The 14,782-nt window shown below is 43.4% G+C and overlaps 1 protein-coding gene across 1 annotated transcript in view; it reads left to right on the top strand.

The window, feature by feature from the left end:
* CYTH3 (cytohesin 3) overlaps positions 1 to 14,782 on the top strand; it is a 56,241-nt gene that overhangs the window by 38,977 nt on the left and 2,482 nt on the right. The window contains 8 exon segments of the mRNA XM_026687359.2: positions 1,466 to 1,584; positions 4,074 to 4,154; positions 4,260 to 4,372; positions 5,383 to 5,531; positions 6,858 to 6,927; positions 6,930 to 6,968; positions 14,283 to 14,359; positions 14,460 to 14,531. Of these exon segments, the coding sequence (XP_026543144.2) occupies positions 1,466 to 1,584; positions 4,074 to 4,154; positions 4,260 to 4,372; positions 5,383 to 5,531; positions 6,858 to 6,927; positions 6,930 to 6,968; positions 14,283 to 14,359; positions 14,460 to 14,531 (720 nt within the window).

Consider the following 14,782-nt stretch of genomic DNA (forward strand, 5'->3'; position numbering starts at 1 on the left):
CTCCCGATTAAATCCCGGGTTTCAAAAATGTAGTTAAAAGGCCATCTTCCAAAAGCTCAAAAAAACGAAAAAGAAAAACAGAGTTTGCACAACAAGCTTTGAGTCAAAAGCAAGCAAACCGCATGTTATTTTAACATTATTGATCACAGTTAATGGTTCAATTAACCATTGTGAAAATAAGCCACAGATTAGCATGGTTTTTAGCAATGAGGCGGCCAAAGGCTTTGGATGGACAAGTCTCCTTGTTCAATAAACCATGGTTAAAACAAGCCATAGGTTAGTGTATGATTTAGCAGTGTGTAAGCCCAACTATGAAGTGGCCAAGAGTTAGGGTTAGATCGAGTTTCCTTGCTCAATAAACTGTGGTTCAAAGCAAGCCATGAGTTAGAATGGCATTTAGCAATGTGTAGACCCAACCATAAGGTAGCCCTGGGTAGACATGTTTCCTTGCTCAATAAACCATGGTTAAAAGCAAGCCATGAGTTAGTGCGGTATTGTGATGACCCGGGATGTGACACAAAGGCAACACAGTTAAATAAGCAAGAAGAGTCCCTTTAAATATCTCCAACTTTTCCCCCAATGTCCAGGTTACCTTCGGCTGGAGAAAAATTCTCTCAGGAACAGCCTTTAAGTGGAGAAAATTCAGTCCGAAAACAAAGTACATATAAACTGTAACTAAAAATTCAAACAAACCACGCTGCAGTAATTAACTTGACAGGGCAGGAGAAGGAATTGCAGACTTGAAAGGCCAGCCAAACACACACAGTTGGGAAGACGCCAGGAACCCACATAAACCTCGATGATACCAGATAATTCATGGTTTGCTTCCAATAACTTGCTGTGCGTAGCTTCCCTTTTCAAACACTGTGTTCCCAGCTGCAGCTAATGAAGGGAATCAGGGCCCTTTCCTCCCCTGTAAGCCACGCAAGTCATGTTGCTCCCTTCTCCGTTCCTCCCTGCATGAAGAGGGGGTGGGCCTGGGTCTTCCTCTGAATTCCCTCTGCCTTGTTCTACCTCTCCCCTGCTCTGCCCAGCTGGCCTTTGCCCTTCCCCACTCCCTGTCAGCTGCTCGGCCTCCCCCTCCAAATCAGATTCCAACAGGGGCATGACAGGTATTTAGCAATGTGTAGACCCAACCATGAGGTTTCCTAGGGAGTTTGATAGCTGGATGAGTTTTTGAGACTATCTTCCCTCAGATCTTTTATCACTTGGAAATACAAGAAAATAAGAAACACAAAACTAATTTTCTCTGCTTCCTGACTTCCCCGTTCTTTCCCACAATTATTTGAACTGGTAAAATTTGTCCAAACAGTCAACGGCATCTGCAGGGGATGGTCAAAAAAGTCAAGATGGCTGCCATCTGACTGAAGCCCCGCCTATTTTTTTATAGAAAAAAAAAGAGCAACAAAAGGCTGGATTCTCAACTTCCTTTTATTTTTATTATTTTTTTCTCCTGCTGCTTTAGGGGATCCAGTTTCTTCTTGAAAACGATCTCCTGCAGAACACGCCAGAAGACATCGCTCAATTCCTGTATAAAGGGGAGGGGCTTAATAAAACCGTTATTGGCGATTATCTCGGTGAAAGGTAAGTGGAGGCCAGTCCTGGCTGGGTATCTCCTCGCGATGAACAGGGACTTAGAACCTCAAGTTTCCTTCAAGTCTGTAGAGATTCTCAGGCCTCCAGGTCACGCTTGTCCCAAAGGTGCTTTTTTTTTCAGGAGGCAACTGGACTTCCTTGTTTTTTTTTTCTTTTTGAAGATGTTTCGCTTCTCATCCAAGAAGCTTCTTCAGCTCTGACTGGATGGTAGCTTTTTCTCCGGTAATATTGTACTACTAACTAGAGCATACAAAACATTTGCTAGACCAATTCTCGAATACAGCTCATCTGTCTGGAACTCACATTGTATATCTGATATGAAATACAGTCGAGAAAGTCCAGAAATACTTCACGAGAAGAGTCCTCCACTCCTCTACTCGTAGCAGAATACCTTGTGCCACCAGACTTAAAATTTTAGGCTTAGACAACCTATAACTACGCCGACTTCAGTGCGACCTAAGCGTAGTACATAAAATTATCCATTGCAATGTCCTACCTGTCAATGACTACTACAACTTCAACCACAACAATACACGAGCACACAATAGATACAAACTCAGGGTAAACTGCACCAAACTCGGTTGCAGGAAATAAGACTTCAGCAACAGAGTGGTCAATGCCTGGAATAGACTCCCTGACTCTGTGGTTACATCCTCAACCCCCCAAAACTTTTAACTTTAAACTGTCTACCGTGGACCTCACCTCCATTCCTAAGAGGTCTGGAAGAGGGCATGCATAAGCACACCAACGTGCCTACCATCCCTGTCCTAATAACAGATAACAGAGTTGGAAAAGACCTTGCAGGTCATCTAGTCCAACCCGCCCCCGCCCAAGCGGGAGACCCTACACCATTTCTGACAAATGGCGGTCCAATCTCTTCTTGAAAGTCTCAAGTGATGGCGCTCCCACAACTTCCGAGGGCAACTTCTGTTCCATGGGTTGATTGTTCCCACTGTTCCCTTTTAATACATTTCATGTATTAATAATCGTGTTTATACTTATGTCTGTTATTTAATACATGCTCGACAAACAAATAAAATAAATAAATAAAAGATCTCAAGATCTTAGTGACATAGTGAAGGTCTCGAAATCTCTCTCCAAAGGAATCCTCCCGGAGCCTCCTTGCTAAATTGCATTATGGTTGTTGTTGTTGATCGGATTGTGTCCAATTTAAAAAAAAACAACAACCTGCCTTTGAATCCACCACGTTCATTTCCTCTTGGCAAAAGGCTCCCTAGTATTTACACAACAACCGGCTTGTTTAAAGAATGGTTTTTTTCGACGTATTAATTAAAATTCTTGGAAAGGTTTGTCGGGCTCCCTTAGGAAACCGCCCGCAAAAAAATAAAATAAAATAAAATTCCACCTACTCGGTTTTAGAGGGAAGCGGAGCCATCACATTTTAATCTGCTTATGCCTTTCAGACACACCCTGTGAATTGCAGGGCTTCGTGTTGGCCATGATTAAATGATGATGAATCATTGTCTTAATGGTGGGCTTCTCACCTCACTGAAAGGAAGGAGATGGGGTCTCAGTTGTTCCTGTTTCATGGTTGTCTGTGTCATCGGATGTCTATGTCTTTGAGCTGTTCTTGGTGCTATTTGAGCTTGGTGGTTTTCTTGCAGACGTTTTATTACAAAGCAGGTAACATTATCAGTGGTAATCTTATCAGTGCACTGATGATGTTACCTAGTTCGGTAATAAAATGTCTGCAAGAAAAATCCAAGCTCAGAGAGCACCAAGGACCACAAAAAAGTCCTCCTCCTCCTCCTCCTCACAAGCCTCACTCCATTTTAGCCCTGATGATGTCACCTAGTTGGGTCATGAAATGTCTGCAAGAAAACAGCCAAGCTCAGAGAGCACCAAAGACCACAAAGTCATCATCGTCCTCCTCCTCTTCCTCCTCCTCCTCCTTTCTCCCTTCTTTGTTCTCCTTCTCTCTCCTTCTCCTCCTGCTGTCTTCCTCCCCCTCCTCCCCACAAACCCCACTCCTTTCTAGCACTGATGAGGTTACCTAACTGGGTAATGAAATGTCTGCAAGAAAACAACCAAGCTCAGAGAGCATCAAGGACCATACAATCCTCCTCCTCTTCCTCCTCCTCCTTTTTCCTTCTTCCCTACTTCCTCCTCCTTCTCTCTCCTCCTCCTCCTGTCTTCTCATCTTCCTCCTCCTCCTTTCTACTTCTCCTCCTCCTCCTCCTCCTCCCAAACCTCACACCAAGTTCAAAGAGCATCAATGACCATATAGTCCTCCTCTTCCCCCAACTTGTGCACTTTTCCAATTAGCTAATAATAAAGACCATTTCTTAAAGATTATTGTTGGTGGTTTCCTGGTTTGGACCAGTGACTGTAGCTTGGTAACAGGCCAATTAAAACAATAAAGCAAAATTAAAATAACCCACCAACCTCAAAAGCCCGACATGTGAATATTGAATTAAACAGTTGCTATTCCAACTTCTTCATCTTTCCTTTTACAGGGATGACTTTAATATTAAAGTACTTCAGGCTTTTGTTGAACTTCATGAGTTTGTGGATCTCAATCTCGTCCAAGCATTACGGTAATAAATCTTTTTTTAAGAGGCTGTTGGAAAAAAGAGGGCTAAAAATACGAGTAGAAGGGGGGCGAAAGGCTATTTACAAAAGGCTCTTTTCTATCTTTGCAGGCAATTCCTGTGGAGTTTTAGGCTGCCGGGTGAAGCTCAAAAAATAGACCGCATGATGGAGGCGTTTGCTTCACGCTATTGCCTTTGCAACCCTGGGGTCTTCCAGTCTACAGGTGAGTGGGTGTGGCCTTTCCTACCTGTATTTCTCTTTATTGATTTGGACTCCCACATCCTGCAAGCTTCAACATGTTTGGCATTGTAATAACTTGGCCGGCTGTTGTCATTGGTAATGTCATGCCCCTGTTGGAGTCTGAATCTGAGGAGGAAGATGAACAACTACAGGGAGTGGGAGTGTGGCTCCGTTGGTTGTGGAGGAAACTGGGGAAGGGCAAAGTCCGGCTGGGCAGAGCAGGGGAGAGGTAGAGCAAGGCAGAGGGCATTCAGAGGAAGACCCAGGCCCACCCCCTCTTCATCTTAGGGCACGCAGGGAGGAACGGAAAAGGGAGCAACATGAGTTGCATGGCTTATGGGGGAGGAAAGGGCCCTGATCCCCTTCATTAGCCACAGCTGGGAAGAGAGTTTAAAAGAAATGCATGCTGAGTGCGGCAGCTGCTGGGAGCAAATGTGAGATTATCTGACTGTGTTGCCTTTGTGTCACGCCCCAGGTCATCACAGGTAACAACTATTGAAGGGTTTTATTTTGGAAGGTGTTTGTAAACCTCTTTAGAGCAACTGGGGTTGGAAGGCAGGGAAATTGGCCGCCTACGGGTAATGCTTGACTTACTACAGTTCATTTAGTGACTGTTCAAAGTTACGACGGCACTGAGAAAGGGACTTACGGCCATTTTTCCCACTTACGGCCTTGGTAGGTTCCCCATGATTATGGGATCCAAATTCAGGTGTTTGGCGGCAGGTTCATACTTATGACCATTGCAGTGTCCAGGGGTCATGTGATCCCCTTTTGCAACCTTCTGACAAGCCAAGTCCATGGGGAAGCCCGATTCACTTAACGACCAGGTTACTAACTTAAAAGCTGCAGTGATTCGCTTAATAACGGTGGCAAGAAAATTCGTAAAAATGAGGGCAAAACTCACTTAACAACTGTTTAGCTTAGCAACCAGAGGCTGGTTTTTACAAGCAGCTGTGAGGAACAAACGTTTTGCTTTGATCTCCCGTTCTCCAGATACCTGCTACGTCCTCTCCTTTGCAATCATCATGTTGAACACCAGTCTACACAACCACAACGTGAGAGACAAGCCAACAGCAGAGAGGTTTATATCTATGAACAGAGGGATTAACGAGGGAGGAGACCTCCCGGAAGAATTGCTACGGGTGAGTGGCTTTGCAAACAGGATGAACACCTGATGGCGTGTTCATGAAGGATGGCCAAGGAATCAACTCTTGGCATGATGACTGTAGAAACCAACACAACAGCGTTCTCAACATGGGACGTTAGATCTCCGCAGAGAATCGATGCCAACCCTCTTATCCTATGACCCTATGGTGGGATTCCTGCTACTATTAGTTCCATTATTATTGTGGTTGGTTGCGCAGTCAGGCAGGTGTTTAGATGAGCATTTTTGTCCCCCTATTGAGTTCTTCTCAAGGTCCAAGGATAGGCAGATGTGAATGTATGATGATGTTAAAGGGATCGTGGCAGGATGTTCAGCTGTTCTGAGTCAAGCTGCCTTTTGCAATTGACTGATGGGGATTTTGTCAATGCCAATGATTGTTCAAACAGGGCTCCAGTTAACAAATTATTAGTATTATGGCTTGCTGCAGAACCAGCCAGATGTTTAAACAGGATTTGGCGTTTTTAATCCACCTATTTCCAAGGATCTGGAATAGGCAGCTGTAGACGTTGGATGGTGTTAAAGAGATTATTGCAGGATGTCAGCTGTTCTGAGTCAAGCTGCCTTTTGCAATTGACCGATGGGGAATTTGTCAATGCCAATGATGTTCAAATGGTGTCCAATTGTTTTGAGATTGTACCCAAAACAATTGTACCTCCTTATTGATGTTATCTTTGCTTTCTTTGACCACAGTTGCTCTACCTCTATTTGAAGGTCTTTATATTTTGTTCATTATTAGTATTATTATTGGTCCTATTATTTATTCATCCCACCAAGTCTTCAAAGGTTTCTGAGAAATATACACAGATGCCCTTGAATTCTTCAGAGTGGGAAGCTTTCTACTGGAAAGAGAGAATGAGTTTGCCCTGTGAAGGCAATATTTCCCCAGGCTATACAACATCTAAATTTTGGTTATATGCCAAGCTATGTTTCATGTCCAAGTGCTTAACAACTACTGGTTGAAGTTGTCACATATCCTAACTCCAGATTTTCTTGGTTCTCCAAGAAAAAATAATTCTTGATTGACAGGATGCAGTCGGCAGAGCTGGGGGAGTGGAGTTAAGTGAGTCATTAGTCTAGAGTTATTATGTTCCCACAAACGGTCCATGTCCAACCTCTCTCGAATTCCATCGACCCTTATCTGGCACCAATTCAGATTTGAACTTTAGTTGACTAGCTTCTTTTGTAGAGACTTGAGCAATGAATCTTCTGAACTGCAAATTAATGTACGGCCCCTGATCCTTTGCACTTGACCCAGAATCCGTATTTGTGGCATTAACCTTCTCTGCCCTCTGGTTTCTTCCAGAATTTATACGAAAGCATTAAAAACGAGCCCTTTAAGATTCCGGAAGACGATGGGAACGATTTAACCCATACCTTTTTAATCCAGATCGAGAAGGCTGGCTCCTGAAATTAGGTTAGTGGGTCAATTCTTCCCTCTCAGCTTTTTCCTCGGCCGATGGTTGGTTTGTCTTTTTTTCCTTTCCGCCCTTCCACTGCTGGGCTAGAAATCACACCGAATGGCGGCATTATCCCTTTCTGCTGAAATCATTACTTCCCTAGAAAAAAATTCCTCCTTTTGGATGATTTTATGCCGAGAGGTGGAATTGGATTTCTGAGCTTCCCAATCTCACCCTGAAAGCATGCTGCCCCCCCCTTTTTTTTCCCTAGCATCCAAGCCCATTCCTCCAAAGTTCAGTTGGGTTTAAATGACCTCTCATCAACATGTAGCCTGTAATGTACTTTTTACCACTGGTTAGCTACCAGGAAGCACGCAAACATTTTCCTTTTATACCTGAATGTCTTCTGGTTTTTTTCCCCCCCATTCTTGTTATTTGTGCCTTTCTGTTGGTTTGATTTGGGGTTCTGATTTTTTGGGGAGGAAACGAGTGGTTTACATGTGCCCTTCTTGTTTTCCTTTTGGGCTGAGATCTATCACCTTTCTGTTCTGTGACTGGCTGTCTCTTCTTATTCTGCGTTAGGAGGTAGGTATCTCTCTTTTCATCTTCTCTTGCTTGCTTCTGCTTTCCTTTAATCCTTCCTCAGCATCCGTTTCCTGACATTTCTCTGCTTGTCACTAAATGGCCCGGCAAAGCCCGCAGGAACCATTAGCAAATGACTGAGTCCTTGGTAACATCTTAACACCCTTCCAACTGACCAACTTGATTTACGGCAGTTTGATAGTGTGTGGAGTTTGATCTTTCTGGAATTAGAGCACCAAGGTAGCATCCTAATTCCCCTTTATTTATAAAATCTCAATTCCTTGGATTTTGCTGCAACAGATTTTTTTTTTGTATGGAACAGGCTAAATTCCAGCTCCAATTAATGCCATTGGCATAAACGTGTCCTTATTCCAGGGTCAGAAATGGATGTCAACAATGCGTATTGACACGGGAGATTCTTATTTAATGGACATTTGTTAATAACGGACACTCTCATGTTAGTTTGCTAAAGTGTGGTATTGGTGTAGTATATTTCTGTTTGTACCCTAGTTATTGGTATCTTTCTTTTCTATGTTTGATCCCTGAGGAACAGCTCTTAAAAATACTGTCTTGGTTGTACTTATCAGTTGTCAGAATAAAACAGTTATGGGAGAGTTATGGATTTGTTACTGGTCTTTTCAAGGTTGGTAGATTACCAACGGGAAGAATTCGGGCAAGGAAAAGTTTATATAATTACAATAAAGGGTAATTCATGTACACACAATTCTCCCATCTGTAGAGGAATTCTGGAATCGTTTTTGCAGGAAACCAGAAGATTATCTTATTAGGCAGAAGTTATAGTGGGGGACCTCCCCACATTTTAAATATATATTTTAATTAAAAATTCAGGTCTGCTCTATAACTCAAGGCACAGTGACTTTTTCCCACAGGAAACATAAAGCTGAAGTATCAAAAATGGTGAGTGCTTACTTACTCATCTTACCTTCAGCAAAAACCTTGAAATTGGCCATCACAATTTTTCAAAAATTCAGACATTTTTTTGTGTATGTTTTAATCTTGGATTTTCAGAAAGGAACCTGAGGGCTCTACAACTCCAGGTCTACCTGGAATCTTGGTTGTTTGCACAGCCCCAAAATGGACACTTTTAACCAGGGGTGGGATTCTACCAGTTCGCACCTATTCGCTAGAACCAGTTGTTAACATTCTAAGCAGTTCGGAGAACCGGTTGTTAAAAGAAATTACTGGGCTAATCCTGTAAGGAAGGCAGGAAGGAAACATTCTGGTGTTGCTTACAGAAACTGCCACTCCGTTAACCCTTATTATATTCTTGGCAGGACTAGATTTCCTGTCTCAGGAACATCTCTGGAGTTTTTCCCCCCTCTTTTGCTGGTACTTTGCTTGTGTGGAGTGACCATTCAAAGTTGCAATGGCACTGAAAAAAAGTGACTTATGACCATTTTTCACACTTACGACTGTTGCAGCATCCCCACAGTCATAAGAGGCCGGGCGAGGAGATGTGTGCCTCGATATGAATTATATTGAGTTGGCCACACCCAGCCAATAACATGACCACCAAGCTATGTCAACCCATCAAGCCATGCCCACCACCTAAGCCACACCCACAAATTGTTAAAAATTTGAATCCCACCCCTGCTTCTAACCAAACTAGAGATTGAGGGTGAAGGTTTGTTCTCTGAGCTCGTGGGTTGGTTTCTGAACATTTCATTACCAGGCTAGTGTGTGATGACCCAGGGTGGGATACAAACCAAACGCAGCCACAGAAAACAGGTGAAGCCCCTTTTATTCCTTCAGTCTGCTTCCAAGCTCCGAATATCTTTGACAGAAGACGAAAAAAACTCCCACACAGTTACCTGAAGAAGGAAAAAAACAACACAAACCAGGCAAAATAAGGGCTGGAGGACGTCCACAGATAACATACACTGGGAAGGACGCCAAACTCAAGAGAGGAACTATAAACTAGAGATATTTACATGATTTGTTTCCAGCGTTCGCCAGTACGCAGGTCCAAACTCTTATTCAGTTGTCACAGCTGCAGCCCATGAAGAGGATCAAGGCCCTCTCCTCCCGAGGAGACCACGTCTCCCCCTTATCTTCTCCTCCCTGCGTGCCCTAGGATGGAGAGGGGATGACCCTGGGTCCTCCTCTGACTGCTCAACCAGCCTCTGCCCTTCTCCAGCCTCCTCCACAACATCCGGAGTCACCCTTCCACTCCCTGTTGGCTGTTCCTCCTCTTCCTCAGAGTCAGTCTCCACCAAGGGCATGACATAGTGTAAACTCCACCTGGTAACGAATCCTTTGGAAACCAACCCACAAGCTCGGAGAACGAACTTTCACCCTCATCCTATTACACCCCAGCTACAGATATTTGCCACTATTGCAAAGTAGAACTTCTCCAAAGTCATCCAGACTCTGACGAAAGAGTAGACAATTATTAATGAATAATCCTAAGAGGTCTGTGAGGGGCGTGCACAAGCAAACAATCATGCCTACCACCTCTGTCCTATTGTCCCTATTTAGTCGTACCTGTATTCTTACTCATGTTTATACCTATACCTAAATTCCTGGGAGTCCACCTCAGCGAAGATCTTACCTGGAAAATCAACACAACCCAGGTGGTCAGAAAGGCCCAACAGAGACTCCATTTCCTCAGCGTCTTGTGAAAGAATAAAGTGCAACAACGACCGATGACCTCCTTTTACCGGTCCACAATAGAAAGCGTCTTCACATATTGCGTGACGGTGTGGTATGCTGGCCTGACAGCCGCGGATAGAAAGACACTACAGAGGGTGGGGAGTACAGCAGAAAACATTGTGGGCTGTTCCCTGATACCACTAGATGACCTCGCTAGGGCTCGCTGCCTTAGAAGAGTGAGGAAAATCCTCAGGGACAACTCACACCCCAGTCAGCACTTCTTCACTCTCCTACCATCGGGTGGGAGATAGAAAGCACAGCCAGCCGCACCAACAGGCGGAAGAACAGTTTCTACCTGTGGGCTGTCAGACTCCTGGACGGAAAATAACTTCATGTCAACATAGTAGGATAGACTTGCAGGGCTGGGGCATTGTGCAATAAGGTCACATAGTGTAATAAGATTGGAACTGGGTCAGGGACTTCTGTCCTCACTGTGAGTTGTGTTGCGAGGTGTGTGTGTGTGTGTGTGTGTGTGTGTGTGTGTGCATGAAGGGAAGCTCAGCCAATCTCATTGTACACACGTACTCTGACAATAAAGGTAATAATAACTATATCTATTATCTTGCAAGCAATTGGCAAATCAAATAAATAAATAAAATTAACAATCCAAGCTCTGCTGTTCTATTGAAAAGGGCTTGGTTACAAATTCAGGTTTCGCGGGTCGATCTGCCCAGGTTGTGGGTTTTCTTTCCCAGTTAACTTCCAACTTACTGTTGACTTCTTTCAGAGTTTAACTCTCATCCGTGTCAGAGGCAGGAACTGTCTACTGCCCTATTTTAATGCTACGGAGGAGGATGGAAAACGATGTAATGAATTGCAGATGGTTTTCCTCCTCCTCGTGGCCGGATTGCCAGAAACCTTAGCCAGAAATCTGAGGTTTGTTTTATCCTTTGGCAAATCTGCCTTCTCACGGATCACAAAAAGGAGGTTTTCGCTCCAAGATCAGGACTGAGAAAACGCCATTCCCGCCCTTTTTTCCTAAATAAGCCCCAGCAAATGTTTAAATTCGGTCCCAAAGATGCTTTTTTAAGAGGCCACTGGACTTTCTGGTTTTTTTCTTTGAAGACATTTCGCTTCTCATCCAAGAAGCTTCTTCAGCTCTGACTGGATGCTGGGGAATGGAAGGATTTATATTCCATGCAGACAGCTGGTCATTTGCATTCTTACAGAGACCCGTTGAGGCCACTTGGAAGTTTATCTGTGTCCTCAGGTAATTCACCTGGGTAGTTTCTCCACACCCATTTGCACTACTCAGGTGTCCCTGAGGACAAAGACAAATCTCCAAGTGGCCTCAGCGGCTCTGTAAAAGGATGCAAATGACCAGCTGCCTGCAAGGTATATCAATCCTTCCCTTCCTCACCATCCAGACAGAGCTGAAGAAGCTTCTTGGATGAGAAGCGAAACGTCTTCAATGAAAAAGAAAGTCCAGTTGCTTCTTGAAAAAAGCACCTTTAAGAAAACCATGACCTCTGGATGACGGAGAATCTCTTTAGATGTTTAAATTCAGTCTTCTAAAAGGTGCTGGTTGCATTGACAGAGAATAGATTTGAGAGAAGATACCGGCAAAAAAGTTTTTGTTTTTCCTTCCAAGCCCTGCAGAAAACTTTTAAAGTCCACCTGATTCTCTTAATATTTTATGACGGGGTAAAGCTTGCAGTTTTACATTGCACAGCTTTCATGTACAGGTAGTTCTCGGGTTATGACAATTAGGATTTCCATTGCTAAGAGAGGCACACCTGGTTTTATGACCTTTTTTGCCAGGGATGCTAAGCAAATCACAATCACCTGGTCATTAAGTGAACCAGTTTTTCCCATTGACTTTTCTTGTCAGAAGCTGACTGAAAAGCTCATAAATGGTGATCACACGATCCCCGGATGTTGCGACCTTTGTAATTTTGATCATGTGATGCTAGAGATGCTGTGACGGTCATAAGTCATAAGTCATTTTTTTTCCAGTGTTCTTTTAACTGCTGTGACCGACGTAAATACAAGGACTGGTCATAAATATATATTTTTTCACGGTGCTGTTTTCACGGTCACTAAACGATCGGTTGTAATTCGAGGACTCTCCGTAACCCCGGGAAGCATGGAAAACTTCTACCTTTTTCAAACTTTCCTTCGTCTGCATTTGCTGTGGTTTTTATTCTTCTCTCTAGCCCAAAATAAATATTTTTAATAAATTCTATTTCTCCTTCAACTGGGGGAAAAAAAGAAAGGTAACGCCCGAGTTTATTTTGGGTGAATTTGGAGACATTGCTTAATGATTAATTGCGCGCCAATTGAAGGGGTGGAAGAGGCAACGAAATCCCTACAGCAGACGTTGGAGCTGGACAAAACCTTTGCAAGCAACAGATCCCAGGGATCTTGTCCAGATCCCTCTGGACAAGACAATTTTAAAAATTCCAAATTACAGTGTCTGTTGGCCCCAACTCAGCTCAACTGTCTGAGACTAAACCTTTTCTTGTAAACAGCCAAGGTCTGGTTTTAATTACTTCCTCTTCTGCTCAGGAAATAAATATGTCCAAGTTTGGAATGCGTTCTTTGGCGTTCTCTGACGTTTCTGCTGAAAAAAAAGAACAATTTGGTCGCTCGGGTGCGTTTTCCTGACCAGGAGAGGATAAAACGTCTCTCTCTCTCTCTTTTTTTGGAATGCTTTATTTGCTTATCCAAATGACTGGCCAGCATTTCTGATCTTTTGGACATTAAATAATCCTTCAGTGGAAAAACGTTAACGTAGAGAAATGTGGAAGGAATTCTTAAAGCGCACCGAGAATAAGGTAGAAAAAAAACGCGGAGCTCTTTTGCAGAAGGAAACATTTGAGGAAGAAAAAAGTGGATTTTGGCATAGTCTCCGAAGGAAGAATTTGGCTCTCAAAGATCAAGGGAGGCTTGGATTCCAAATGAAGTTAAAGAATTGTTCCATCCTAGTTATTCCTTCGTTCTTGTTGGCAAGAGCCACTGGCTTTTGAATCTACTTCCAAGGTTTTTGTCTTTGCCAGTGATTTTGAGTGGGAGTTGGCTCCAGTTGGTGCAATTAAATTGAGTTTTGGGTGGCTCCTAGGAGTGCACAGGTTCCGTCACTAATTCTCCACCATCTTGAGGGTTTCTCTTCTGGACTTCCTTGCTTGGTGCCCTCACTCATCTGCCACCAGGAAAAGGCTGTTCCTGCTACTAAGATAATGCAATATGGTCTGTTGGTGGCAGGGAATTAGACATTCGTATGAATGTTATGGAAGTGCTTTGGCTTACTCCTAAAACATCCTTCCCTTAGTCCTTCCAATTCCAGCAGGAATGGAAGATGGGGGTCCATAAAATGCTTACCTTCATTTTATCCCCACAATAGTTTGGTAAGATAGGTTGGGCTGAGAATTAGCGCATTGATGAGGTTACCTGGTTGGGTAATGAAACTTCTAGAAGGAAACAACCAAGCTCAACGAACACCAAGGACCCCACAATCCTCCTTTTCCTCTTCCTCTTCCTCCACACAAACCCTGATCACTTCCTTCTAGCACTGATGATGTCACCTAGCTGGATAGTGAAACTTCTACAAGAAAACTAACAAGCTCAGAGAGCACCAGGGACCCCACAGTTAATCCAAAGTCTCAATAAATTTCAATTTCAAAGTTCCATTTCATAGTTGCTCCATATTTCATCTAAAGAGCCAGTCTGTATTTCCTAATAGTGGTTGGATTTTCCCATTGTGTTAAGCTAGAAGGTCAGGTCACCTGAATTTTGCTTAGAGTGATGTGTGAACCAAGCCAGAGGCAGCTCAGTTGACGATGGGTGTAGGCAAACTGTGGATGAGTATTGTGCCTGAACCCAGCTAACTGTGGCTTGATTGTCAATTCATAGTTAAATAAACCCTGGCTTAGCTCAGCAAATCGATCCAGCTACCCTTTCTGGAAAAGGAGCGTCTCAGTAACCTCGTGTTCATTTTAACCCTACTTCTACATCCATTTTCCATTCAATTGTCTAATTTTGACACGGCTAATCATTTAATGAAATAACACGGTAACCAGGTTATTTTGTCCCATTCATGATACGTCTGAGTGGCTTGTCTTGTTTTTTTTTTTCAGGCGGACGTGTGAAAACGTGGAAAAGGAGATGGTTTATACTGACTGATAACTGCCTCTATTATTTTGAATACACAACAGTGAGTATGGTTCGTAGGTGTCAATAACAACATTCCTTCTTCCACAGCCAAGCTATTTCAACTGGTTGACTGGATGTTCTTTTTTCCACCAAATTCCTAGGACAAAGAACCCAGAGGAATCATTCCATTGGAAAACCTCAGCATCAAGGAAGTGGAGGATCCAAGAAAGCCAGTAAGATCTCCCTCCTCCTCCCGTCTTCTTCAAAAGATCCTTTTCTCCCAGAGGGATCCTTCTTGATTCCCTTTGAATCAGTCTTACAGATGCACCCGCGGCTTTCTGAACCTTCAACTTAGTGGTAAACTCTTGTTCTAGAGGTGCATCTCCACTGCTTAGCATTGTGAAAGTCTGCTAAAATAGAATAGAAAATGGCTAATACACAATTGGGTTGGGGACAGATGTGAAGGGATGGTATTCAGAGAAAT

The sequence above is a fragment of the Notechis scutatus genome, chromosome 12 (assembly GCF_049901735.1).
Source record: "Notechis scutatus isolate UNSWTSFEM ecotype Mainland chromosome 12, rNotScu1.2, whole genome shotgun sequence".
Lineage (NCBI taxonomy): Eukaryota > Metazoa > Chordata > Lepidosauria > Squamata > Elapidae > Notechis > Notechis scutatus.